Below are 25736 nucleotides of genomic sequence, written 5' to 3'. Positions count from 1 at the left end.
TAGTTTCTGCCGTAAATACATACTCAGCACAGAAGATCAGATAGAGTTTGGATACAGCAAGGAGATTGGGCAGCAGGTGCCAGGGCCCAGTCATAGTGCAGGTATTAGGTGTAAGAAAGGAATCAGTGAAACTCTTAACATCTCTCTTTCTATACCCTTGTCATCTCCACTCATTTCTTACATATACATACTTGCTCACATGCTCAATCACACACTCTCACAACTCCAGTGTCTGGTCTTTTCCAGTATTCCCAGTTTTTCTTACACACTCACACAACTCCACATCTGGTCTTCTGTATTTCCTGAGAGTACTGTTCCTGCCGTGCTTGTTGTTGCTGGCCTGGTTGAAAGATCACAGTGGAGTTACCGACCTGGGTTAGAATTCTGGGTTAGTCGCTCTCTATATTCTTGACTCCCTTGGTTCCTTAACCTCCCTCTCAGTCACCTGCCTCATATGTGGGTGGAGAGTATGTTCAGGATCATATATAGCTGACTGACAAGTGCTTCACTGACCCACACTGTTTTACCACGCAGGGACCAGATTACTTGGGTTTGAATCTTGGGCAGTGTAGGTCTATGATTTTAATAACTCAAATACTTTGTCTCTTCCTAGTTTTTCTCATCTATAATAGTATCCTGTGTATAGGATTGTTAATGAGGATTCATTGAGTCATTATAGGTTAAGCACTTAGAGATACATGTAGCCTACACCGTAAGCTGTGGATTGACTCTTCTTATTAACGCTTACCTTACAGAATTGTCATGTTAAGAACATGATAAATTATAATTGGAAATTCTCTAGTACAGTATACTTTATACAGGTTCCTTTCTATAGATGTCTCCATTTTTAAAAAGTCTCCGAGGTCTTTTGTAAGTTGGAGAACTTTTTTTTAAAGACAAATTATTGTTATAGGAAATTTGCTGATACATGGAAACACTGCAGTCCTCCTCATTTGGCTCTGCTGTGTTGTCACAGTGCCACAGCTGGGTGGTTGCACTTCATTATCATAGATTCCCTGCCTAGTGCTTTGTGTTTGGTAAGGAGACTGTTGACTGTCCAGGTGTTTGGCTTGCTGTGATTCTGGTGGTGCTTTCTTTCCTTGCCTCCTAATAGAATGAGATGGTTCGGGAGCTAGACGGCCACGTCCTGAAGTGTGTGAAAGACCAGAATGGTAATCACGTGGTTCAGAAGTGCATCGAATGTGTGCAGCCCCAGTCTTTGCAGTTTATTATTGATGCGTTTAAGGGGCAGGTAAGTGAATTAAGAAAGAAACAAAGGAAACAAGTTTTTGGGTGTTTTCTACTGTGAGCAGAGAATAGGGTAGCATTTGTGGGGTGTCCCCAAGTGACCACACCTATTAGAGATAGCTTCTAGTTAGTTTCTTCTGTTTACTTGTATGTCATAAGAGCCCCTATGCTCTTAGCACCAGCTTCCAAGCAGAGCTGATATTTTCTTATACCATGATTTTTCCAGAATTGCCTGTAATTGGGTATTGTCATTAACTTCTCTTTCCCCAAACATTGTCCTCACACCCTCCTAAGCAACATGGAACAGAAAATAAAATACACACCTTCTTGGTTTCAAAAACCTTCTTGGGTCTTTGAAATTGTTTCTTGTTTTTGTTTTTAAAAGGGAAAAAGTGATAAATACTAAGTAGATTTTCAGGTGTGGTCATGTGTACTGCTAAGCCTAGATTGAAAGGGGATTTTAGAGTTGTTTAGCTTTTGGGGTTTGCTCAATTTTTAACAGTGGTAAGGAGATTGCAGGTGTTAACCTAGAGGGTAGTTTGGGTTTTCTGAATTAATGAGAAGAGTTGATCTGTTTACTTTAAAGTTAAAATCTTACATTTATCAAAATAGATAACAAGGAAAGTAAAAGGACTACACCACCAAAAAGGGAGAGAATATCTTTAAGACAAAACTGCTACTAAAGAATTAATAACAAATAGGTAAAGAATTCCTGTAATCAAAGAGTATAGTATAAATTAGTGCTAAAATGGATCATAAGCACTAACAGACAAAAGATGCACCAATTGGCAGGAGACATACAAAAGAATAATTCTGTCAGTAATCAGGAAGATGGAAAATAAGGGCACAGATGATAGATCCCTGTTCACCCACTGGTTACTGTGCCCTGGCAGGAATGTGGGATCTGATCACTGGTGGTGGGAAGAGATGTTAGCACAACTGTTTGAAAAATCATTCTGCATCCACTTTTGAAGTTCAACATTTATATTTCCTGTGACCTGGCATTCCTAGCCTAGGTGTGTACCTGATGGAAGACCGGCCTACATGTGGATACTAGGAGACTATTTAGATATGTTGAAAGCAGCCTTATTCTCCTAAGAAAGACTAAATAATCTAGATATCTTTCAGCAGAGGGTTAGACAGAAATTACAGTAACAGGCTCAAGCACTTGCCCAGCAGAAGCTCCATGGTAGAAGTAAATGTTTTTGTTTTGTTTTATTTTTAAAGATTTTATTTATTTATTCATGAGAGAGGCAGAGACATAGGCAGAGGGAGAAACAGGCTCCCTGCAAGGAGCCCGATGGGGGACTTGATCCCTGGACCCAGGATCATGCCCTGAGCTGAAAGCAGACACTCAACTGCTGAGCCATCCAGGCATCCCAGAAGTAAATACTTGAAACATAATAATGTTGAGTGAAATAAGTTAATTAGTTACAGACTGTGAGTTTTTAGCATTTTTATAAAATTGAGCAGAACCATACTTTATACTGTGGAAGTACACAGTTACACAACTACATATTAAAAACCATATAGAAAGCACTTAGTGTGCTGACACTTGGTTAATATCTAGTGTGGGCTGCTGTTACTATTATTTCTGTGATTCTCCCCCCCTTTTTTTGGTTAAGATTTATTTATTTATTTGAGAGAGAGTGCACTTGAGTCAGCACACAGGGGAGGGCCAGAGAGACTCTTCAAGCAGACCCAGACCTGAGCCAAAACCAAGAGTCAGATGCGCAACCAGATGAGCCACCCAGGCACCCCCTATGATTATTCTTGATAACAGACTTGAGGTGCAGGTTGCTCCATATCATACTTCCTAGGAAGGCCAGAATTGGGATTGAGTGGCCCAGAGCAGAAGCCCATGTGCTTATCTTCCAGACTCAACAAACGAGGAACCTTTTCTTGCTTATTGCTGTAAACCACCCTAATTAAATTTAGCAGACTGCAATGTGGTTAGGTGAAAACATTTGATCCTAACCCTTTGTTTTTCTGTTTTTAACACTGTCCTTGGACACTGTGGCCTCTTAACTATGGTTTTTTATGACCTTGACTAATTCTGTGTTCATTCTAGGCTTCATGGAAAAGTCCTTTTTACCTCTGAGTTTATGTACATCGGTGCATTCCTAGGATAGTCATGAAAGGGGTTTACACACATGCATACATACACTTCTTATTATTTGCAGAACGAACTCAAATGTGCCATATTTATAATTTGGGCTTTTGAGTCAGACTAAGACATAATATCCTGGCTTTGTCAGTAACTATCTGTATGACTGGAAGGACACTGTAGAAACTTCCTGGGAGCTTCAGTTTTCTCTTCCATATGCTGAGAATAATCCTCACTCTCTCTCACTCTTGCTCTCTGAGTCTTTGGAAAGATTTAATGGAACAATGTATATGAACAACACCATGGCATTGAAAGTGACAACTGTCATTTTTGGCTTTGTTATTTGTGTTCATCTGCCCTAGGTATTTGCTTTGTCCACGCATCCTTATGGCTGCCGAGTGATTCAGAGGATCCTGGAGCACTGTCTCCCTGACCAGACACTCCCTATTTTAGAGGAGCTTCACCAGCACACAGAGCAACTTGTACAGGTAGTGGAGTTGCTAGTAGAGTAACTGCAAACACCTGTGGGCTTATGCAGGCCCAGAGCTTGTGTGTTTTCTCAGCACAGGTATCCATCTGTTCCAGAAGAGTTAATACTAATGTGTTTAAAATGCCCATTGAAGCTTTGGGGCAAGTTTTTGTTTATCATCCTGGTTTGTGCTTTATTAATACGGGTGATGAAGAGAGACTGGGGCCTTGGAGTGAAGAGCACTGCTTGCCAGCTCTTTGTTGACTGGCTAGTGGTGTCACCTTAGGTGTAGGCCATTTTATCTCTGGGTCTTAACTTCATCATTTCAGATGAACTAAGTGGGTAAGGTTGACATCTTTTTAGCTAATACTTTCTTTTGCTTCTGCCTCTAAAAATTTCTTCCAACATCACAGTAACCAATAGAACACTTTCTACATGTAGTATTATTGTACTGAAGCAGCATTTTTGTTAGAATTTATTGTATGTTTTAGTGGAAGATGTGAGGTTATAAATGTATTAAATCTCATTGGAGAAAAATATTGGAAGTACAGAAATTAGCAACAAAAGAAATCATCCATAATCCTCTCATCCAGAAGCAAACACATTTGGCCTTTGCACTTGTGTTTTTTTTTTTTTTAATTTTTTTTAATTTTTTTTTAATTTTTATTTATTTATGATAGAGAGAGAGAGAGAGAGAGAGGCAGAGGGAGAAGCAGGCTCCATGCACCGGGAGCCTGACGTGGGATTCGATCCCGGGTCTCCAGGATCGCGCCCTGGGCCAAAGGCAGGCGCCAAACCGCTGCGCCACCCACGGATCCCTGCACTTGTGTTTAATAGTATTATTTGAACATTCTTAATTTTTTCAATCTTACAAATAAATATTTTTGCCTCCTTATACACATGTATTCTCTCAAAGTACCTTTCTTTTCTTTTTTTTTTAAGATTTGTTTATTTATTCATGAGAAAGAGAGGCAGAGACATAAGCAGAGAGAGAAGCAGGCTTCCTGCAGGGACCCCGATGTGGGACTCAATCCCAGGACCCAGGATCTCATGTCCTGAGCGGAAGGCCGATGCTCAACACTGAGCCACATAGGCATCCCTCTCTCAAAGTACCTTTAACTTTAGATGAGTTAGTGTATCTATTGAATGCTTGTGATGTTATTTAATGTATTGTCTGTTTTGCTGGACATAAACATTGTTTCACATTTTTCTTAGAGATTACATTTCTGTTTGAGAGAAGAATAGCTCTTTATTTGTACCTATTTCCTCCTGTTTCTTTTTATTTTTTTATTTATTTTATTTTATTTATTTTATTTTTTGTTTCTTTTTTTTTTAAAGCGAGAGGAGGCCTACTCTTTTGTGTCTAATAGTTTATGAAGAAACCAACTAGGAACCTTTGGGCATAAATATGTACAGAAATGTTCCATCATCTAGTAATATGTTCCTCTTTTGTAATGATAAGGGAAAAAATTGTCACTCCCTATCTGTTTTTAAAATTCCTAGGTATTCATTAGTATTCAGGTAAGTTGACGTGGTGTACTAGGAAGGTAGGTAGGTTTTGATTAGATATAAGATTTAGATAATCCACAGAACTCATTTTTACATAAAGTTTATTTCTGTTGTTTCTCAAACAGGATCAGTATGGAAATTATGTGATTCAGCACGTATTGGAGCATGGCCGTCCTGAGGACAAAAGTAAAATTGTAGCAGAAATCCGAGGCAATGTGCTTGTATTGAGTCAGCACAAATTTGCAAGGTGTGTGCTTTCAATCACATGGACTCCATTTTCCAGAAGAGACGATAAAATAGTATTTCAGGTCTTGAGAGAAAGAATGAGTTTTCATTCTCCTCTTTTTTTAAATGTTTATTTTTCTCAAAGTATACACAGCTTAAAAAGTCAAATGGTTCTACTATAAAGTATCTAACAAGGCAGGTCCCTTAAATGCCTCCTCACTCCACTTTGTAATCTGGGAAGTATGTTGTTGCTAAAGAACTTAAATCTTGTACTTTGGTGAACTGGACACAACTTACTTGTTTGGAATTATGAAATGTTCTTTACTCAGTTTCCACTCCAGTGCCAGAATTAAGAGACTGTGTGCCATATCTACGTATATAGTAATCTTTCTTGGAGTCTCTTTTCTAGTCTTCATATTGTGCTAGGTCAAGAATAAAATGAACCAGTTATCCCAGATTGTGAAAGATGTTTTTGGTGACTTATGATTAGCAATGGTTGGAGAAGAAATTGGCCTTTCCAAGGCATTAGCAATATGGCCTTTCTAAGTGGGATGTGTGTACCCTACAGCATACAATATAGTAATTTGCATTGTGGGGACTATTTGGGGGATATTGGGAATATCTCTGGTTTTTTGGATAGATTACAAAGCAGGCATGACTACCTTGATATTTTTAAATTGTTCATCTCTAAGTTTTGAAATTTTGTAACATTGCAGCATGACAAAGAGAGAAAAGAAATAAAAACACTCATATCATAGGTCCAGTGTCTCAGCAGCCTGACTGTATCAGGATCTCTGTGACCTTGTCTTGCCTTTTTTTTGACATTTGGCAGGACTAGGGAAGTCGGGGCAGAATCTCTTTGAATTCTTCCTTGGGTCACTGTCCTCTGTTTACTTTTTTCTTTCTTTCTAGTGTATTTACTGTCTCACTCTCGGGTGTAAGTATTAATATTACAACAGACTTGCAATCTGGAAATGAACGAGTAGCTGCTTTGGGCCTAATCCTCACACAGATAACAACTAAAAATTGTGGACAAAATGCCAAAAACCTTCCTGAAGGCATTAAGTTACTAGAGAGTGGCCAGGCATAGGTAGATACCAGAAGGGGTTGGAGGAGGGGGGAAGACTTGTTGATACTTGGAAGGGGTAATTGCACTGACTGGGGGACTCTTCACTTCTCACCCTCCTCCATCCCTTTTGATTTTTCTTTTTGTATTAAGTTGTATCGAGATATAATTGACAAATACCATTGTGTAAGTTTGAGGTGTGTAACATTTTGGTTTTATATATTGCAATATGATTACTACAGTAGTGCTAGCTAAATACCCTTATCATCTTCTATAATTACCATTTCTTGTTTGTCTTAGAACACCTAAGATCAAGTGTCTTAACTTTTTATAATATAGTATTGTTGACTGTAATCAGGAAATTTCCGAGTTTTTTTTTTTTAATTTTTTATTTATTTATGATAGTCGCAGAGAGAGAGAGGCAGAGACACAGGCAGAGGGAGAAGCAGGCTCCATGCACCGGAAGCCCGATGTGGGATTCAATCCTGGGTCTCCAGGATCGCGCCCTGGGCCAAAGGCAGGCGCCAAACCGCTGCGCCACCCAGGGATCCCGAAATTTCCGAGTTTTAATTGGCTTTTTGCCTATAGGCAGTTCCCATTCTGTTCCATGCTGGGCTTCTAAAGTTCGGATGGATAAAAATTTCCAGTGTTTCCAGAAGGCAGTTAGGGACAACCATGGCAGTGAGAGTGACAGAGTGATGGTAGAAATCCTGGAAAGGAAGAGAACCAGGGAAGGAGAGGCCCACATGTAAACTTCCCAAATGCCTGCTTGGCTCTTAAACTATGTTTGCATGGGAAGAATTTGAGGCAGCCCAGCTGAGGGTGAGAGAAATGAATCCTCTCACATAGGAGAAGCTTACAGTTTGAGTTCAGCCAAGTCATCTGCGCTAAATGAAGGAGTTGGGGAAGTAATATCTTTGGGGGAATGTAATAAAACTCACGCTCTACTGTGTGTCATTTATTATATCTAGAAAGCAGGAAGATGTGATATGGCCTATAGTCAAGAAAAAACAGAGGGATCCCTGGGTGGCGCAGCGGTTTGGCACCTGCCTTTGGCTCAGGGCGCGATCCTGGAGACCCGGGATCGAATCCCATATCGGGCTCCTGGTGCATGGAGCCTGCTTCTCCCTCTGCCTATGTCTCTGCCTCTCTCTCTCTCTCTCTCTGTGTGACTATCATAAATAAATAAATTAAAAAAAAAATTAAAAAAAAAAAAAGAAAAAAACAGAACAAGAAAGAAAAAAGTCCAGCTAGTTCCAGACCACCCAGATATTGGCATTAGCAGAGAAGGTTTATAAAGCCCCTATTTTAATTACAATCAAAGATGTAAAGGAAGATATCCTAATGAATGAAAAGATAAGTTAGTAGAGAATTAGCTTTATTATAAAAAGAACAAAATGGAAATTTTAGAATAGAAAAATAAATCCTCTGAAGTAGAATTCACTGTGTGGCCATAGCAAAAGCCGATTAGAGATAACAGAAGAGCTGACACACTTGGAAATAGATCAATAGAAATAAAACAATAAAATAGAGTAGTAATTTTCTAACAGTTTTAATGGTGACCCCACCCCCCAAAGTAAAACTGTTATTGACTTTGCATGCACAGGCCCACGCATGCATACATGTGTAAATGAAATGGCATTGTCCATGATTAATTGTGATACTGTTCTGTTTCTTTTCTTTTTTTTTTTTTTTTTAAAGAGAAAGCTGGTCACAAATCACTAAATTGATCTCACCACCCACAAATGGGCTGGGAACTATAGTTTCAGAATGCCTAGAATAAACTTTAAAGACTGCAACACTATCGATCATGTGTTAAGGTGGAGGTCTTTGGCCAAGTGGGATCCCATGGTGTAGCTGATTTACCTGCTTGCTTTCTTGGAAGGCAGGTCAGTGTTGAGGATTGAGTCCTGTACCCAGAAGAATGAGTGTCCTGTCCCCAATCCAGTTTAGTAGGAAGTCCTATTTTAATCCTGACCAGTTTGTGGGGGGAAGCAGGCCTGAAATGGATGAAGATACAGTCCAACCAAGTAGTCCTGAAAAGTGATGAGTCCTTTGCCAGAATATTTGGAGATCATGACTGGCTTTGTAAAGCTCTCTGAACGGGATTAGTAATCTTAACTCCCTTTTTTTTTTGTTAAGGGAGAAGCCAATGGCTATTAGGAGATTCACTTCCAGAGTGCCATACTTTGAGATCACACTAGAGTAGTACTGTATAGTAGTTGCATAGTGCTGTAGAAGGAAGGTGGATAAAAAAAAAATTTTCTGTGATGATGTGTCAGAGGGAGAGGCTGTTGTCTTAATTAGACTTGATTGGTTAGCTCACTAGACTTGACAGATATTGTGTATTTTAAGAAAGGTTGAAGAAATGACGAATAGGATGGGAGTTCTTGACATTTTAGCTTGAGAATTTTGTTTCCTTTTTCTTTTTAAAGATTTTATTTGAGAGAAACAGAAAGTGTGCATCCATAGGGATGGGGAGGGGCAAAGGAATAGAGAGAATCCCAAGCTGACTTTGAGTTGAGTACAAGGCCTGATCCCATGACCCCAAGATCGCAGCCTGAGCCAAAACCAAGAGCCACCCAGGTGCCCTTGGAATTTTGTTTTCTAAATAAAAGCATATATATAAACTCAGTGTGCAAAATGAGATACCACTGAGAACTCCATGGAACAGCACCCCCTTATGGTGTAAGGACTTGTGGAATGGGGAATTTTTCTGGTGATAGTTACTGGACTATTCAGATATCCAGAGGGCTGGCCCCTCGAAGGAGTAAGACCGAGTCCCCCTGCCTTAAGGGACTTTGGAAGTAGGTATACATCTCCTTTTTCAGTCTCTGAAGGCAAAATTAAGACAAATAAGTGATATTTTAGGGGAGAGCACTTTTGCTTCAGTATGTAAAGAGGACTTTATAGAGCCATTCGCCCATGTGGTAGGTTGCCCTAGAATTATTACTTCCAGCTTATGAGAAATTCCCAAGCAGAGACCAAGTGGCCATCTTTCAGGACTGTCACAGAAGAACTTCCTGCATTAGCTAGATCTGGACTCTTTTAAGTTGCTTTTCAGTGTTAGTATTCTGTGATCCAGAGCAGCTCTTCCTCTAACCATGAACTCTCTGCAAAACCTTCAGTTGCACACTGACCCACCAGATGTCCTCTTTGCCATGTATTGGCTCCAGCAGTACAAATATGAATAATACCTATTGTCTTTGACATCACACAACTTCCTCATACCCAGAGAGCCACAGATGCATAGTAGTGTTGGTTTTTAAAAACAAACATTAATGAGATCAGGCCTCAATGGTAAGTACCCATTCGCACATCTGTGTGTAATTTTATCACTCTCTCTGGCCCCTCTAGATTTAGTGTAGGCACATTCCTGTTTTCCTTTCCCAAGACGATGTGTTTGTGAAATGTTTAGAAATGCCGGCAAACTGATAGGGTCGTTCTTAGACTCTGAAGAGGCAGCATGAGGCTGTTGGATGAGTGCTATGGTTCCCACTTATGCCGTCCTTGACTAAGTCTTCAGGGCCTTCTCTCTCAGTTGCCATGCTCTGTGGTTAACACTAGACATAGAGACATAAGGAAGACTTGTTCTTGACATCAGTACACTCAGAAAGGAGAGAATTCATGGATTTTGGTTGTGTTGAAATTATAATTGTTAACAAGTGCAGCTTTGAAGCAGTCATGTGAGCCTTGTATGTGAGTCCCTTCACTTACCTGGGCTTGTTCCCCTCACCTGTGAGAGGGTTGGTCCTGGCATTCTTCCAAGACCTGGTCTCAGCCATGGCTCACATTGGCAGCCATGGGTGGCAAAGGGAGACTCTCATAGAGCCAGGTAGTTGGTGAATCGATCTTCCAAAAGTGTCCAGCTCTCTTTCACTTCTGACTGTGAGGTCAGGGCAGAAGCCAGGCAAGCACAGCCTACCAACCAAGGTCTTTGTTCTAAGAGTTGTCTCTGAATTTGTCTCATTACAGCAACGTTGTGGAGAAGTGTGTCACTCATGCGTCCCGCACAGAGCGTGCTGTGCTTATCGACGAGGTATGCACCATGAATGACGGTCCCCACAGTGCCTTATACACCATGATGAAGGACCAGTATGCCAACTATGTGGTCCAGAAGATGATCGATGTGGCGGAGCCAGCCCAGCGCAAGATCGTCATGCATAAGGTGGGCTGGCCAGGGTGGGCAGATATCGCTTAGAGTTTGAGGCCTGACGTTCTTAACATTTCTGAAAGGCAAATGAAGGTAGACATCTTCTTTTTGTAGAGTTTGTCACTGGACAGTGTCTCATACTGTACTCCTATTTCCTTTTATCTAGAGTGACCATTGTCTCCATGTTTCAGTAGCTCACTGGTGCGAAAGAGTCTTAAACTCCATTTTTGTGAGGGATTTCCCTCTGTGATCCTCAGGGTATGCTTCTACTCCTCTGCTCCTAGGAGTCCAGCTTTTCAGTCCAACAGATCAGCCTGCTTCCCTTGTTTCCTTTTCTCACTCTTTCCTCTTATTTACTCCACCACCTTTCACTGATATATCCACCCGGTGCCCACTCTGTGCCAGGCATCAGCACGGAAATGACAGAGCCTGGTCCCAGCCCAGAGCACAGTATGGGGAAGAGCGGTGGTGAGCACATGAGCTCATGTGCACAAGGCTTCGAGGGAGGGAAAGTCCAGGCTGAGGAGGAGTGAAGAGAAAAGGGACAGAAGTCTGAACTGTTAGGTGTCGGGGGTGGGGGTGGGGTGGAGTGGGGGGTGGGGTCAGGGTGCTGAGGTGAAAGCACCTGAAGCAGCCCATGGGTTCTGGAACAGTCGCAGAGTTGGTCCAGCCAGCCCACACAGCCCCCATGGCTTGGGAGGCAAAACACACCCACAGGCAGGCATGCTGCAGCTGTGTTCATGCCTCTAACCTGAACCCTCGGCCTTTGGGCTCTGGACTCACCCTGCCCTTCTCAGCGGAGGTGTTGGCCACCGTCTGGCAATGATGAGCCACTTGCCCTCACTGAGAACAAAGTTCGGTAATGAGAATCTTTGTTATGGACTCAAAAAGTTCTGAGCCAGACAAGGTACCCGCCGTCTCCAGTTCAAAACACAGCCTTGACACAGTGAAGCACCTCAGTGGTGTTGGCAATGGCGACTGAAGGCGGGGGAGTCCAGAGGCCCAGAGGCCTTCCGGCTGTCAGGCTTCTGGATATGCGCATCAGGCAGCAACCATATTGGAAACATACAGAAGTTTTAAGTATGTCCATTCATTCATTCATTCATTCATTCATTCACTTGACAGATACTGGTGTGTGTACTTAGATAAGCCCTCCTATCAGCAGGGTGCTGGTACTTGTGAATATGACAGTACTGTGTATAGATCGTGGCAGTGATATTGAGGAAATATTGGGGAGGACCGTGTGAAAATGTGTCAGGGACTCTTCTGATGTGGGGGTACAGAGAAGGCTCCCCAAGAGAGTGACATTTGAATAAAGCTCTGCACCTCTCCAGGCAGAGGGAACCTGGTATACAAAGGCTTGGAAGCAGGAGACAAGACTGTGTGTTTGAAGAAGTAAAATATGTACAGTAGGGCAGGCCTGTGGTGCACATAATTGTCCTGGCTGGTGAGTAATTTAGAGGAGAGGAAGCAGTGAGGAGGCTGGATGGTAAAGCCAAGAGGTGTGACGGCTTTGGGGTTGAAGACAAGTAGATAGAATGGGGGTTGGCAAGTTGGGTGATGGAGGGAGTTGAAAGAAGAAGAGTCCCATGGATCCAGAAAACTAAAGAGTTTTCTAGCTTTCGCCGCTAGGGAGTGTCCTTTTTTAACAAGAGGTGACAGTGGAGCAGGTTGATTACTTTCCACCTCCTACCAAATCAAGTAAAAAATGGTCGACCACAGTGTACACATATGTGCACAAGAGTCATTAGTTTCTTGGAAAGTAGAAGGATAAAAGTTCTGTGGCCGGACTTAGCAGCCAACCAGTCCCAGGGACAGAGAGATGAAAGAATTGAATGTGAATGTCATTAATGTTTCTAAAAGGAGAGCCACCAAAAAGCAAGGAGGTCCTGAAACTCATGTCCTACTGTCAGAAAAACAGCCATGTCTATAGTTATCACTACAGCCAAATGAAAGTGTAGCAGTATCTCATGCTCTTTTTACAGAGGCAGTGAGGCGAGTGCTCTGGGTCACACAGCTCAGAATTGGACCCAGGGCTGTAAATGGTTCCCCACATGGGCTTGAAGGTGAGAACGCAGTAGCTGCTGTGGGTCCATGTCCTGTGGCACAGCAAATGGTGTCTGGAGCTACTCGACACTTCCTTGCTTTGACGACCTAGCCAACCAGACAGAAGTGGTGGCCTGCATGCAGCTGTCAATGTGGAGAGTGTCCATCTGCCCTGGTGTAGGTGTCCAGTGTGTTTGAGTGTGCAAGTGCACATCAGGATGGAGTAGCAGGCTGGTAAAGGATGGTCCTTCACTGTTTGTGGAACCGTCGGTGGCTAAGCCAGTGATTGTAAAGGTGGCATACTCCATGCTGTAACCAGGGCACATAGAAAACTCCATGAGCTCCCGGCAGAGGAAGGCTGGCTCCAGCGAGGAAGCACCTCTCGTGTCCAGGGTGTGAGACGGTGAGGGGCCAGACTGGCACCGTGGGCAGAACAATCACTGTTGCAGGGCCAGACACCTGTGCCTTATTAGCCATCTGGCCTGGGATGTGCCACTTAAGCAGTGTACCTTTGGATTTCATCAATAAAATGGGGACAATTAACATCTGTCGTATGAGGCTTAAATGATCAGTGCCTGGCCCACACTAGTAGTGTTTATAGTTGTCATTAGTAGTTTTCTGGGATCCTCTGTGTCAGGTGGTATACTCAGGGTTCATGTTGCCCAGAAGAGAACACACACCACCCCCTGCTGCTAAAGGGAGCCAGGTGCCTTGAGTGGGGCCAGAGGAGCTGGAAGCAGGCCTCAGAGGGTGCCATGCAGCAGTGGTGTAGTTGTCAGGATGCATATGTTCTGGATTCTGACCTGGAAGTAGTCTGTGGCCAGCTGCCTCCAGAGCCCTCGTGTCCCCGGTCAGTACTCAGGAGCTCCTCCCTCCCCCGCTCAGATGGGTCACTGTAGTACTAGAGTTGTGGTGCTTTGACAGAACCAGGGGAAGATGTTGCCTCATGGACTCAGACGCACAGTTCGGTGCCTGGGAGCATAGCAGGAGCCCACAAGTGGTTTGCAGGCCAGAGTAACACCAGCTTTGCTTCCTCCCCAGATCCGGCCCCACATCGCGACTCTCCGCAAATACACCTATGGCAAGCACATTTTGGCCAAGCTGGAGAAATACTACATGAAGAATGGCGTTGACTTAGGGCCCATCTGTGGCCCCCCTAATGGTATTATCTGAGGCAGTGTCACCCTGTCCCCTCATTCCCACTGACCTCACTGGCCCACTGGCAAATCCAACCAGCAACCAGAAATGTTCTAGTATAGAAGATGAAATGGGTAAATGGTTGCTCCAGGATTACCTGCTCCTCCAAAAAAAGGAATCAAATCCACAAGTGGAAAAGCCTTTGTAAATTTGTTTAATTTTATTACGCATAACATGTACTAATTATTTTTTTTAATTGACTAATTGCCCTGTTGTTTTACTGGTGTATAGGATACTTGTACATAGGTAACCAATGTACATGGGAGGCCACATATTTTGTTCAATGTTGTATCTATATTACACACGTGTGGAAACTTTCAGGGTGGTTGGTTTAACAAAAAAAGTTAAAAAAAAAGAAAAAAAAGGTTTTTAACCCATTTTGCCTTGCTGGCAAGTTTTGCAAATAGCTCTTCCCCACCTCCTCATTTTAGTAAAAAACAAAAACAAACAAAAAAACCTGAGAAATTTGAATTTTGTTAAATGACCCCAAACTGGCATTTAACACTGTTTATAAAACATATATATATATACATATATATATATATATAATGAAAATTGTTTTAGAGTTGCTAAAGCTTCAGTTTATGACATTAAGTTTATGAAACTTCGAAAAATTGCCTTTTTTGGAGACAATATATTATGCTGAAGAAGATGTGTAGTCTGTTTTGTGAGGAGGAGATGTGAGCTCCTAGGATGTCTTTCAAGGCCGGGCGGGTGTATTTGTTTACTGCCTACTGGATTTTTTTCTGTTAACATTGAAAGGCAAAATCTGATTATTTAGCATGAGAAAAAAAAAATCCAACTCTGCTTTTGGTCTTGCTTCTATAAATATATAGTGTATACTTGGTGTAGACTTTGCATATATACAAATTTGTAGTATTTTCTTGTTTTGATGTCTAATCTGTATCTATAATGTACCCTAGTAGTCGAACATACTTTTGATTGTACAATTGTACATTTGTATACCTGTAATGTAAATGTGGAGAAGTTTGAATCAACATAAACACGTTTTTTGGTAAGAAAAGAGAATTAGCCAGCCCTGTGCATTCAGTGTATATTCACACCTTTTATGGTCGTAGCATATAGTGTTGTATATTGTAAATTGTAATTTCAACCAGAAGTAAATTTTTTTTCTTTTGAAGGAATAAATGTTCTTTATACAGCCTAGTTAAATGTTTAAAAAGGAAAAAAATAGCTTGGTTTTATTTGTCACCTAGTCCCACAGTAGCAAGATCCTTTCTAAATGTTATTCAAGATGATTCAGTTCACACTAGTGTTTTTTTTTTTTTAATCCTAAAAAAGTAATGTTTTGCTTATTTTGTGACAGTCACAAGGACGTGCAAAGTTCAGCCCCGCCCTAGCTTTCCTTACAATCAGAGCCCCTCTCACCTTGTAAAGTGTGAATTGCCCTTCCTTTTTGTACAGAAGATGAACTGTATTTTGCATTTTGTCTACTTGTAAGTGAATGTAACATACTGTCAATTTTCCTTGTTTGAATATAGAATTGTAACACTACACGGTGTACATTTCCAGAGCCTTGTGTATATTTCCAATGAACTTTTTTGCAAGCACACTTGTAACCATATGTGTATAATTAACAAACCTGTGTATGCTTATGCCTGGGCAACTATTTTTTGTAACTCTTGTGTAGATTGTCTCTAAACAATGTGTGATCTTTATTTTGAAAAATACAGAACTTTGGAATCTGAGTCTGTGCCTCTATTTTCACTCCCCCTCCCCCTGAATATTAGCGCTCCAGTGTAGCCCTTTCCTTCTTTGTACCCTTTTTCCTGCTTGCTGGGGTTTCTGTTTACAGGAGGGTGGGGATGCAATTGGAATATGGCCAGTGTGGCAAACCCATAGCTCTGGAGTCCATTTTGACCCAAAGACATTGGATTTAGCCTGCCTAGTGCTTTCAGAAGCAAGATCGTTCGTCCAGATTTCCAACTTCTATTGAAAAATCAGGGTATCCGCCTCCCTGGGCCCAGAGCCTGCCTATCAGTCACAGGGAACATCCTGGAAAAGTTGGTACCCTGCGGTGGGACCCAGTCACGATGCTCTTCATTCACTCTTTCTGGCCTTTTCCACATCATGAGCCTGGGGTCTAGATTCGAATCCAGTGGGCAGCTAACTTTTTGAGGTGGGCGGCAGCTAAGGCCTCTCTGGCCGTCTGCTCTGTTTTAGCCTCCCCTTCTCGAGGCCTCTTCCCTTTCCTCCTCTGGCACATCCATGTTCACTCACGGAGGCTGGTCCGGGAGCCTAGCTTGCTCATCTGGCTCATCCTCCTCAGACTGGGGACCCCTTCCAGCTTGTGGTTACCGGAGGCTCTTGCTCACAGAGGTGGGCCTGCCACCTGTGCCTGAGGATGCGCACCCTCCTTTCACCACCTTTGCGCCATTAAGACTGGTTGGTATTGGCAGCTACGGGACAGGCTTGGCCAGGGAGGCCAGGTGGGAACCTGTACTACCTAATGTCTGCAGGTGGAGCCCTGGGCCGGTCGCAGAAAGAACTTGGCATCATCTCCCTCTCAAAGGTAAGGGCCTGTCGCCAGGGAAAAGGAAGCTGAGCTCAGGTTTTGAGTCCAGGACCTGATTGTGCAGCAGTGGCTGAAATCAGAACCTTCCTGAGGCTTCTGATAGTCCACATGGGCCCACCAGAGCTGAGCACTAGAGGGGCATCACCATCTGTCACTGCCTGGGCAACTCTGGAATCAAGTTCAAATAGGAGTCCCTGCACTCTCTGTGCCTGTGGGTCACCTCATCTTTAACCAAATTCCTCCCTGGGAATGGAAGGTGCTAGTACGTATGTGTGTAGTAGTCTCCGTGCCTTGGAAGGTGAGGGCTATGACATGGTCGCGTTTACTGGACCCTCGCAGGGTGGTGTGCAAAGCAGGTGAAGCGAGAGGCCTGAATTTCTTTCCCCTGTCTGTCTCTGTGACCTTGGGTGAGCAGCATGACGTGTTCGAGCCCCCATCTTCCTCTTTCATAAGATTGGAGGAACACCTGGAGCGGTGTGAGCGGGAACTGTTAGACGTATGTCCGGGGCCTGGCTCGTCCGGGGCATTTGCTCCCGTGTGGCTTTTCTTCTTTCCACCTGGACCACTTAGGTCCGTACTCTGCGTTTTTTCCCCTCTCCTTTTCATTCTTAGCATTTAGTGACATGTTTTATCTTGGTGGGTGTTTTTTTAGTGGCAGCAAGCACAGTGCTAGGTTGGAAGTGTGATAGCCGCCCCCTTCCCACCACCTCTTGTTCAAGCCCGTGTCTTTGAGGCCTGGGGAGGTGTTTCAGACAAACAGGAGGTGTAATCGCCTTTATCCCGGGTCATCTCCTGAGGTTGGTTGTGAGAATTAAGTGAAATTACACCGTTGAGCATCGTGCCCGGCACATGGGTATAATGAATGGCTGCTATGGATCATGTTTGACCTTTGCGCCTGGGTTTGGGGAAGCCGACAACCCCTGTCCTCACGTAAAGAAGCTTACGTAAAGTCCTTTGCTGTGAACCAGCTCTGTTAGTTGCTCACACCAGTCCTGTGAGGAATGGGGTTGCTCCATCTCAGGGGAGCAGCTCTGGGATCTGAGGCAAGTGTGTCTGGATCGGACCAACTGGGGCCTGACGAGGGGGTGGGGCAGGACAGGGTTGGGGTTCAATCCAGTTCCCCACCGCAGTTCACCACTGACCAGTTCTGCTCCAGGATATGGTATCCTGGGCCTCCGCCAGCCAGCTAGAGACCTATGTTCTTGGGTTTCTCTACCAGAGTCCCTCCAACACACAGTTTATGTAATGAATGGTCTTTTTACCTGGTTGCGGGGCTTTACAGTTTCCAGAGGGCATTCATATTTGTGATTCCTGATCCTCATGGAAGCCTTGGGGGGTAAAGGCTGCGTATAGACTTAGCCCATTTTACAGATGAAGAATTTGAGATTCCAGCCGTACAATGAATGAGTCAATAACCAAGTAAGGATTTTATCTGAAGTTTCCTGACCCCAAGTCCAGGGCTCCATCCGTGCTATCTCGCTCCTGCCACCTCCCCTTAGCTCCAGGAATAGCTGTCTCTCTCTTTCCCTGGCTCGCAGTTGTCTTTCAGAAGGGCGAGGTGCTGGAGAAGGAAACATTTTGGGAGAGGAAAACCGGGGACTTCGTGTAGTTACCAGCTCTGGCCACACGAGGGTGCTGTTGCCTAAAGAAAGAATTATAGAGGTCAAAGGGCTCTGGGCTCCAAGGTCAGGGCTGGGTTTCCCCTGGCTTGAGGGCCTCGGAGTGGGGTACCCCCCCCACCCCCCACCCCCACCCCCACCCCCGCCGCCAGGGACCAGAGGTCTGGCATCTGTCCTAAGATTGAGCTTCCCCTCATCTTGCCTCCGTCCCAGCTTCTCCTGGGTGTAGAGCTAGTCCCTCACTCTGGCTTGGGGCGGCAGGGTTGGGTCATGAGAATCTGGCTCATGGGCCCCCGGGTCGGTCGCCTGTCACTCCCTGGGCTACCTCTGCCAAATCATGCCCTCCCTGAGCCAACTGTCACTGGAGCGGTCACCCAGCCCAGCCGCCCTCAAGGGGATGGAATGAGGTCAGGTGGGTGGAGCTGACGGCAAGGGCAGCCCCATGCCCCTGCTAATATGACCAGAGGCCTTGGCGCCTCTTTCTGGGGCCACATGCCTGGCTCATGCTCCAAACTTTCTTTTCTTTTTTTTTAAGGTTTTATTTATTCATGATAGACAGAGAGAGAGAGAAGCGGAGACACAGGCAGAGGGAGAAGCAGGCTCTATGTGGGGAGCCCGACAAGGGAGGACTCGTTCCACTCCAGGATCAAGCCCTGGGCCAAAGGGAGGGGCTAAACGGCCGAGCCACTCCGGGATCCCTCCAAACTTTAAAACAACTAAAACCTCTAAGTCTTTTTATAACCTGTAGGTACGTAGCTTCAAATCCCAGCTCCACTGCCCCCCCCCCGGCCCCCCACCCCCCGCGACCTCTGTGACTCTTATTTGATCTTTGGGCGCCTGGCACAGGGCTGGGCACACCAGGAATAGGAGTTGCTGTTAAGTATTATTGCCTCCAGGCTCCCCCGCCCCGTTGGGACCCTCCAGTCTTCCCTGGAGCGACTGTGTCATTTAGCTCCCCCGCGGGACGCTCTGAAGCCTGAATGGCCGTGCCCGGGCGCCTCCCGCTGCTCTCCTCCTCGTGCCTTCTCCCAGCAACCAGGGCTGCGTGGACACGCGAGGACGTGGTGGAGAAGTGGGCCATTCCAGGCCAGCTCGCTCGCTCCACCATTGCCTGCTCACGTCCAGGACCCTGCGGTGAGGTCCCCGTGGTGAGGTGCTGGGGTCTCCTCTGGTAGCGGGCGCACCGGCCACCGGCACACAGGGCCTCCAGCCCTCACTGCACCTGCCAGGACGGGGGGCTCATGAGAGACCGGGGGCCGGACCCACGCAGCTCAGCTGCCCCCGAACTCCTGACCCACGGAAACCGGGTGAGACCATCAGCACCGGTTGCCGTTTTACGCTGCTGTGGTTGGGGGCCATTTGATACGCAGCAGCGGGTAACTAGTAACCACCCCCCCAAAACTCCTGGAGCCCCGGATGGTGCCTGGTGAATCAGGGGGCCCGCTTCTCACTTCTCCCGGGAGGCACACGCTGTCCTTGGTCTGTAGTGGCCCCCAAGAGCCTGCTCCCGCCCCTGCTCCCCCACCCCGCACCCCTCCCCGCAACTCCAGGACACGGCCGGTGCTTCTCAGCGCCCAGGGTGAAGACATGTCTTTGGCTGGGGACGGCCCAGGGATTGTCAGGAGGCCACAGCTGTCCTGTTCCAGAGGTGGCTCAGCTTCCATCTCCCAATCCCAGCGGAGGGTCCCCCAACCCAGCAGCCTCAGGCTTGGAGCGCCCCATGCTGGGAATGACTGGGGGGCCCCGCTCCGAGCTGGGTGCTATTCACCTCCCTCAAGCTCCGGAGCAGGACAGTCACTCGCTCTAACTTCCATGGTAGGAAAGTGGTGGCCCGAGGTCACCGGGCAGGGGGTGGCCGACCCAGGGATTTGACCCCAGAATCCCCAGGCCTCCTGGTCCCTGCCCACTCCTGCCCTCTGACAGGCCCTGACAGGCCCTGTCGCACCCCCCCACCCCCCCACCCCCCGCCCAGGGCACTGGGGAGGAAGTTTGGCCTCCAGACCTGATCCACTGAGGAGTGAGGAGCCTGCGGCCCGGGGTGGCCACGCAGAGCAGACCCAGAGCAGACCTGTCCCACGGTTACTTGTTTGTGTCCCAGGCTGGTGCCCCGGATGCCCCGGATGCCAGCTCTCGCCGCGCCCCCTCTGTGCCCGCCCAGCCCGGAGCAGGGGCTCCAGAAGCGGAGGCTGAGGTTTGGACGCAGGTCTCTACGGATCTCAAAATCCTCAATGAAATGCAAGACACATCAACTATCTCAATGACAGTCAGCTGAGCTGCTGGCTCAGCTTCCACGGGCTCAGGGGGTCTCCTTGCCCCGACCCCCAAGTCCTCCTTCTCTCGCCCAGCTCCAGGTCACTGTCCTGCACCCCCTGCTCTGGCTGTCACCCAGCTGGGCTGCTCTAGCCTCAGGATGAGGCGAGAAAGAAACAGTATTTTTAGAGAGGCTTTTTTTTTTTCTTCCAGGAAAATGACTCCAAATGTGCAATTTATTCCCAGGCACGGGGGTGTGTTAGTGGGATGGCTTCTGGAACGACAGGGCCCTCCTCCCTTCCCACGCCTCCCCTCCCATGCTCTCCTCCCTCCCCTTCCTCTGCAGCCCTGCAGCTCCCCCCCCCCGGAGCAGGTGCTTGAACACCCACCCATGGGCCTACTCCCCCCACCCCGACCTGCCCCCAGGCAGCTCCTAGCCCTGTGACCTTACTTTTGGCCTGGCAGGAGCTGCCCCCCTATGGAAGGAAGGGCCTTGGTTGTGGGGTAGGTGTTACCCCACGAATGTTTGCAAATGGGGCATCTGGTCAAGGAGAAGGGAGTGGGTGAGAGAGCCCCCAGGGCGGGGAATGAAGCAGCCTGGGGTTGTGCCTCTGTGACCCACGGCCAGTCACTTCCTCTTTTTTTTTTTTTTTTTTAGAATTTAGTTCCTGCTTTTTAATTTTATTTATTTATTTATTTATTTATTTATTTATTTATTTATTTATTTATATTTTTTTAAGATTTTATTTATTTATTCATGAGATACACGCACAGAGAGAGGCAGAGACACAGGCAGAGGGAGAAGCAGGCTCCATGCAGGGAGCCCGACGTGGGACTCGATCCCGGGACTCCAAGATCACGCCCTGGGGCCAAAGGCATGGGCTAAACCACTGAGCCACCCAGGGATCCCCTAATTTTATTTATTTATTCATAGACACAGAGAGGCAGAGACACAGGCCGAGGGAGAGGGAGAAGCAGGCTCCATGCAGGGAGCCCGATGTGGGACTCGATCCCAGGTCTCCAGGATCACACCCGAGGCTGGAGGCGGCACCAAACCGCTGAACCACCAGGGGTGCCCTCACTTCCTCTTTTTGGGCCTCGGTTTCTCCCTTATAAAATGGGCAGATGAGGGGGGTGCAGTAGGGAGAGCAACACGAGGCCCCCCACCCCCTGTTCTTTCTAGGCTACAGTGAACAAGCCCCTAGAATGTTCTTGGCCTTATGCACACACACTGGGAGCTGGAGTTCAAGGCGTCAGGGGCCATCCTCCGGGGCAGGGGCTCAGCCTCTGTGTGACCTGCCTGCCATGGATCAGTGGAGATGTTGCCACCCCGCCACCCCCCTGCAGCCACCACGGTGAAGCCTTCCTGGATTCCTCCGTGACTCCCAAACCCTCAGAGTGGTGTAAACCCCTCCTCGCCCAGTGCCCTGCTCATCCATGCAAATTTACAGAGGCCAAGCTGAAAACTCGGGGGAGCTGAAGCCTCAGGGCCCCTGGCCTGCAGAGGCCCTTCCCGAAGCCTCGTTCCTAATTTTGTGTTTGTGGTCTCCTCACACTGTGCAAGCTTCAGGCCCACAGAGCTGGGACCCACCCTGTCTTTATCCCTACCCAGCGTGGGGTCCCAGAGGCCTCTTTGACCCTCAAGCAGCACCTCCTGAGCCCCGCCACCACCCCATGGCCTGGCACCCGGGCCAGACCTGGCCAGGTTTCTGCTCAGGGACTCGACCTCCACTCACTTCACCTGCAAGACCAGCCCCAGCCTTGCTCTGGGGCCCACAGGTCACTCAGCTCAAACCTCACTGCTTCCCTCTCCCCCGAGCCCTCTGGACTCCAGTTTGTGAACCCCCAGCTCACAGACTTAGAAGAGGCCTGGGTTCAAATCCTTCCCCCTTCCTGGCAGCCGTGTGCCCAGGGGGTGTCACCCACCCCTCACCTTGAAAGGACTGGCCTAGCACCTAACACATAGGACTCAGGTGAGCTCAGGGCACGGGCCTGTCCATCACACAGCCAGGTCCCCTGGATGGGCAGGGGCTCCCCCCACCCAGATGAAGACCCCTGTGGAAGGAGGCCAAGCCAGGTACCTGCTTGTTCTGGCCCCTTCCCAGGCCCCGAGGCCTCCCTCAGAAGCTGAGGCTCACCCCCGTAGGCCTCTTACTTGCTGGGGCAGCAGACTGTGAGTCTCCCCAGCTCTCTCTGTGGGCTCTTGCCAGAATCTGGCCTCAGTTCCCGAATTTTGGAGTCACTCACCTCAGGACTGCAATCACTCAGACTTCCTCAGAAGCAAGCCGGGGTTCCGGCCTCCATCCTGAGTGCAGCCAACATTGGAAGATGTGATGAGAAGGTGGGTGGGGAGGGAGCAGGAGAGGAAGGGGGGTCTGGGGGGCACAGGGACTCCTCTCCCACGGCCTGGGACTACCTGGAGCGGGGATGGCACAGTGAGGAGCCGTCAGCATGCCCGCCTCCGCCATGTGGGGCCTGTCACAAGCTTCTCAGCCCGTCTCCCCAGGTGTGAAATGGGGGCAAAGTGAACAGCCAGTGACCGCACTGTCTTCACCGGGTGCCAGGCTTTGTTGGAAGGGCTCCCAAGCGTTAGCTCATTTGGTCCTCGTGGTGACCGCCCCGGAGGCAAGTGTATTGTCCCCACATCACAGGACGTGGGGACACCTCAATGACACTGTTGCCCGCAGGCGCTCATAACAGTGCCTGGTGAACAGAAAGCCCTTAGTGGATCACGGTTCTCTCTCTCTCTTTTTTAAGATTTTATTTATTTATTCATGACAAAGAGAGAGAGAGAGAGAGAGAGAGAGAGGCAGAGACACAGGCAGAGGGAGAAGCAGCCTCCATGCAGGGAGTCCAACGTGGGACTCGATCCCGGGTCCCCAGGATCACACCCCAGGCTGAAGGTGGCACCAACCACTGGGCCATCGGGCTGCTCCATAGTTTCTTTTTATATGGTCATGTGGGGTGACAAAGAGCCAGTCTGTGTAGCCAAATGCTGGGGGCAGGTAGAGTCACACAACAATTATTGAGCACCTACTGTATGCCAGGCTCGGAGATGCAGCTGTCAATGGGGTGGCTCAGAGCTCAAGGATGTTGGCTGAGGCCTCCCACTTCCCCTTGCTGTCTTGTTAGAGCCCGGAGTCCAGGCCGAGAGCAGAGGAAGGTCTGACCGGTTGGGGTGCTGAAGCCTGGCTGTTAGGCGTGGGGGGTTATCCGGGTTCCAGGCTCACCCGAGTCTGCCCACAAGTCGGTTGTGTTCATGCGGCAGTAGGGATCCCCTCGCTGGCTCTTTCATTCACCAAATCTCCCAGCCCTACCTCTGGACTCAGCATTACCGTGTGATTGTTAAGAGCCTGGGTCGGGAGCTCAGCTCTCATTCAGCAGCTGTGTGACCTGGGGCAGGTCTCCTAGCTTCTCTGTGGGGATGACAGGGTGGCTCGGGCCGCGCCTGGCCTACAGTCAGCTCTGCTGTGGCTCTGCGATTACTATCCCCTGGGGATACTAAGGTGCTCCCACTCCTGGGGGAGACAGTAGAACAAGGTGAGGGGCGCAGACCCCGGCCCTGTCCAGCCCTGCCCAGGAAGGTCAGCGAGGCTCCCCAGAGGGGCGGGGTGGGCCAGAAGCCTGTGTGCATCCTGATGGGGGGGGTGACCCCCAGGTGCTGGGACGGAGCTCGAATGCACAGGCAGGCACGGGGCAGGTAATTGTGCACGGTGGGCCAGCGGGCAGGTGAACGTGAACATCTGTGGACCCCGAGGAGAGCAGGAGCAGGTGGGTGAGGGGCAGGAGGAGACCCTGGGGTTCCGGACAATCCCCCCTGCCCCCGCCCTTCACTGCGAGCAGTGTCTCTGAGGAGCAGCAGGTGGCGCTCCAGGCCTGCCCAGCCCAAAGATCTCCCTCTCCCCACCTCCTGGGCTGTCCTGGAAGAGGGGCTGGGGCTCCTGGACGGCTCAGAACACGAGCCAGGCTCACTCCCCACCCTGTGCACGGAGAGTGTCCTAATGGCCTCCCTGATAGCTACTTTTCAGAGCCTTGCATGCCTCCCAAGACGGAGGATCACTACCTCTCCGAGTAGCCATGTGTGACCAGCTCCAACTGTTCACGGGTCCCTGCTTACTCGCAGCTGCCTCCGCCTACGCTCACCCTAGCCTCGCTGGCCCTAACTCTGCCCTTCGGAAGCTCCTCAGATCCAGTCCGTCCCCTGGCCTGTGGCAGCCCTTCTGGGAGGTGACTAGCCCTATAACCAGGTCCCTTACTGTGTAAGTGTCGTCCCACTCACCTTTACTGAACGCGGAGCGCGGTGGCAGGGGAGAGCTCCTGTAATCACCACCTGGCGCCTGGCCCTGTGCCTGACACACAGAGGCACTATATTTGGAAAATGAATGAATGAGTGCACGAACCCTGTGTGGTCATTATTTCCATATTCCAGCTGGGAAGCTAAGGCTCAGAAAAGTAAAGCGTTCAGTGTCACACATGTCATTAACTGGCGGGGGTGGGATCGCCCACCCCAGAGCCAGCATGCTTCACCTCCAAGCTGTGCTGGCTCAGCCGGCACCCCTCCTCCTCTCCTGGGCCCCGTAGGCCCCTGTGGACTCATCTCCCCAAGGTGCCGATGGGCCCTAATTCCGAAAGACTCCAGCAATCAGATTCCCAGAAGCTGGGAATTGAGAATTCCTAGGGATTTTTGCATCTCAGAGTTGGAAAGTCTCCCTCCCTTTCCTCTCCAGGATCTCTGCCAGAGGGCAGCTAGCCTGGTCTTACATACCCTCTAGGGACTGGGCTCTCACTCCCTCCAAAGGAACATCTAATTCAGCTCAACCTTATGCCGTGCTGACGTTTGTCCTCTGGACCTCCTCGCCAGGGCCCTGCAGGACAGGTCCCGGTCCCCCCGACACCCCAAATTATGGCTGGCATCCCAGAGTCTTTTCTTCCAGACCCAACCCTAGCCCTCTCCCTATTGGCTCCGCCTGTCCCGGTTTCAGTTCTTTTTTCCTTGGGGGAACTGTCCCAGTTTCTGCCCAATTCGGTTCCTATTTCCTGGTAGCAGGCCTGGCACAGGGTGGCTGCCGGACACAGGGGCGGACTTCCAGCTGCCACCATCAGCAAATAACCTTCCCTCTCTGGGCCTCAGTTTCCTACCCAGGTGGTGGAGATCCTGACTTCATGGCAAAGCTCTAGAGGGCCAAGCTGAATATTCATGAATATTCACCTTGCCTGCCACCCCCACCCCCATCCAGCACCCGGGGCCAGGTGAGCTCAGGTGAATCTGTGAAACCCACACATTTGTTCTGTGCTCCCACTATGTGCCAGG

General features: G+C 48.1%; 2 protein-coding genes and 1 non-coding gene across 12 annotated transcripts in view; all 3 read left to right on the top strand.

Annotated features, from left to right (window-relative positions):
• PUM1 (pumilio RNA binding family member 1) overlaps window positions 1-15729 on the top strand; it is a 134547-nt gene extending 118818 nt beyond the window's left edge. For all 10 annotated transcript variants that reach the window (XM_055332910.1, XM_055332906.1, XM_055332909.1 and 7 more), the window contains 5 exons: window positions 1115-1252; window positions 3718-3843; window positions 5459-5580; window positions 10600-10792; window positions 13865-15729. In XM_055332910.1, the coding sequence (XP_055188885.1) occupies window positions 1115-1252; window positions 3718-3843; window positions 5459-5580; window positions 10600-10792; window positions 13865-13996 (711 nt within the window). In that variant the 3' untranslated portion in view covers window positions 13997-15729. The remainder of the gene's footprint in view (window positions 1-1114; window positions 1253-3717; window positions 3844-5458; window positions 5581-10599; window positions 10793-13864) is intronic.
• On the top strand, window positions 11593-11680 carry LOC129514314 (small nucleolar RNA SNORD103/SNORD85). Its single transcript, XR_008665386.1, has one exon. It is a non-coding gene; the product is annotated as a small nucleolar RNA SNORD103/SNORD85 (small nucleolar RNA).
• A 3426-nt stretch (window positions 15730-19155) lies between the features above and the next one.
• SDC3 (syndecan 3) overlaps window positions 19156-25736 on the top strand; it is a 43537-nt gene continuing 36956 nt past the window's right edge. Inside the window, exon 1 of the mRNA XM_055332640.1 lies at window positions 19156-19309. Within this exon, the coding sequence (XP_055188615.1) occupies window positions 19156-19309 (154 nt within the window). The remainder of the gene's footprint in view (window positions 19310-25736) is intronic.

Source organism: Nyctereutes procyonoides, unplaced genomic scaffold (assembly GCF_905146905.1).
Source record: "Nyctereutes procyonoides isolate TBG_1078 unplaced genomic scaffold, NYPRO_anot_genome, whole genome shotgun sequence".
Taxonomy (NCBI): Eukaryota; Metazoa; Chordata; class Mammalia; order Carnivora; family Canidae; genus Nyctereutes; species Nyctereutes procyonoides.
The sequence above is the reverse complement of the archived record's forward strand: the minus strand, read 5'-3'. Positions and strand labels throughout refer to the sequence as shown.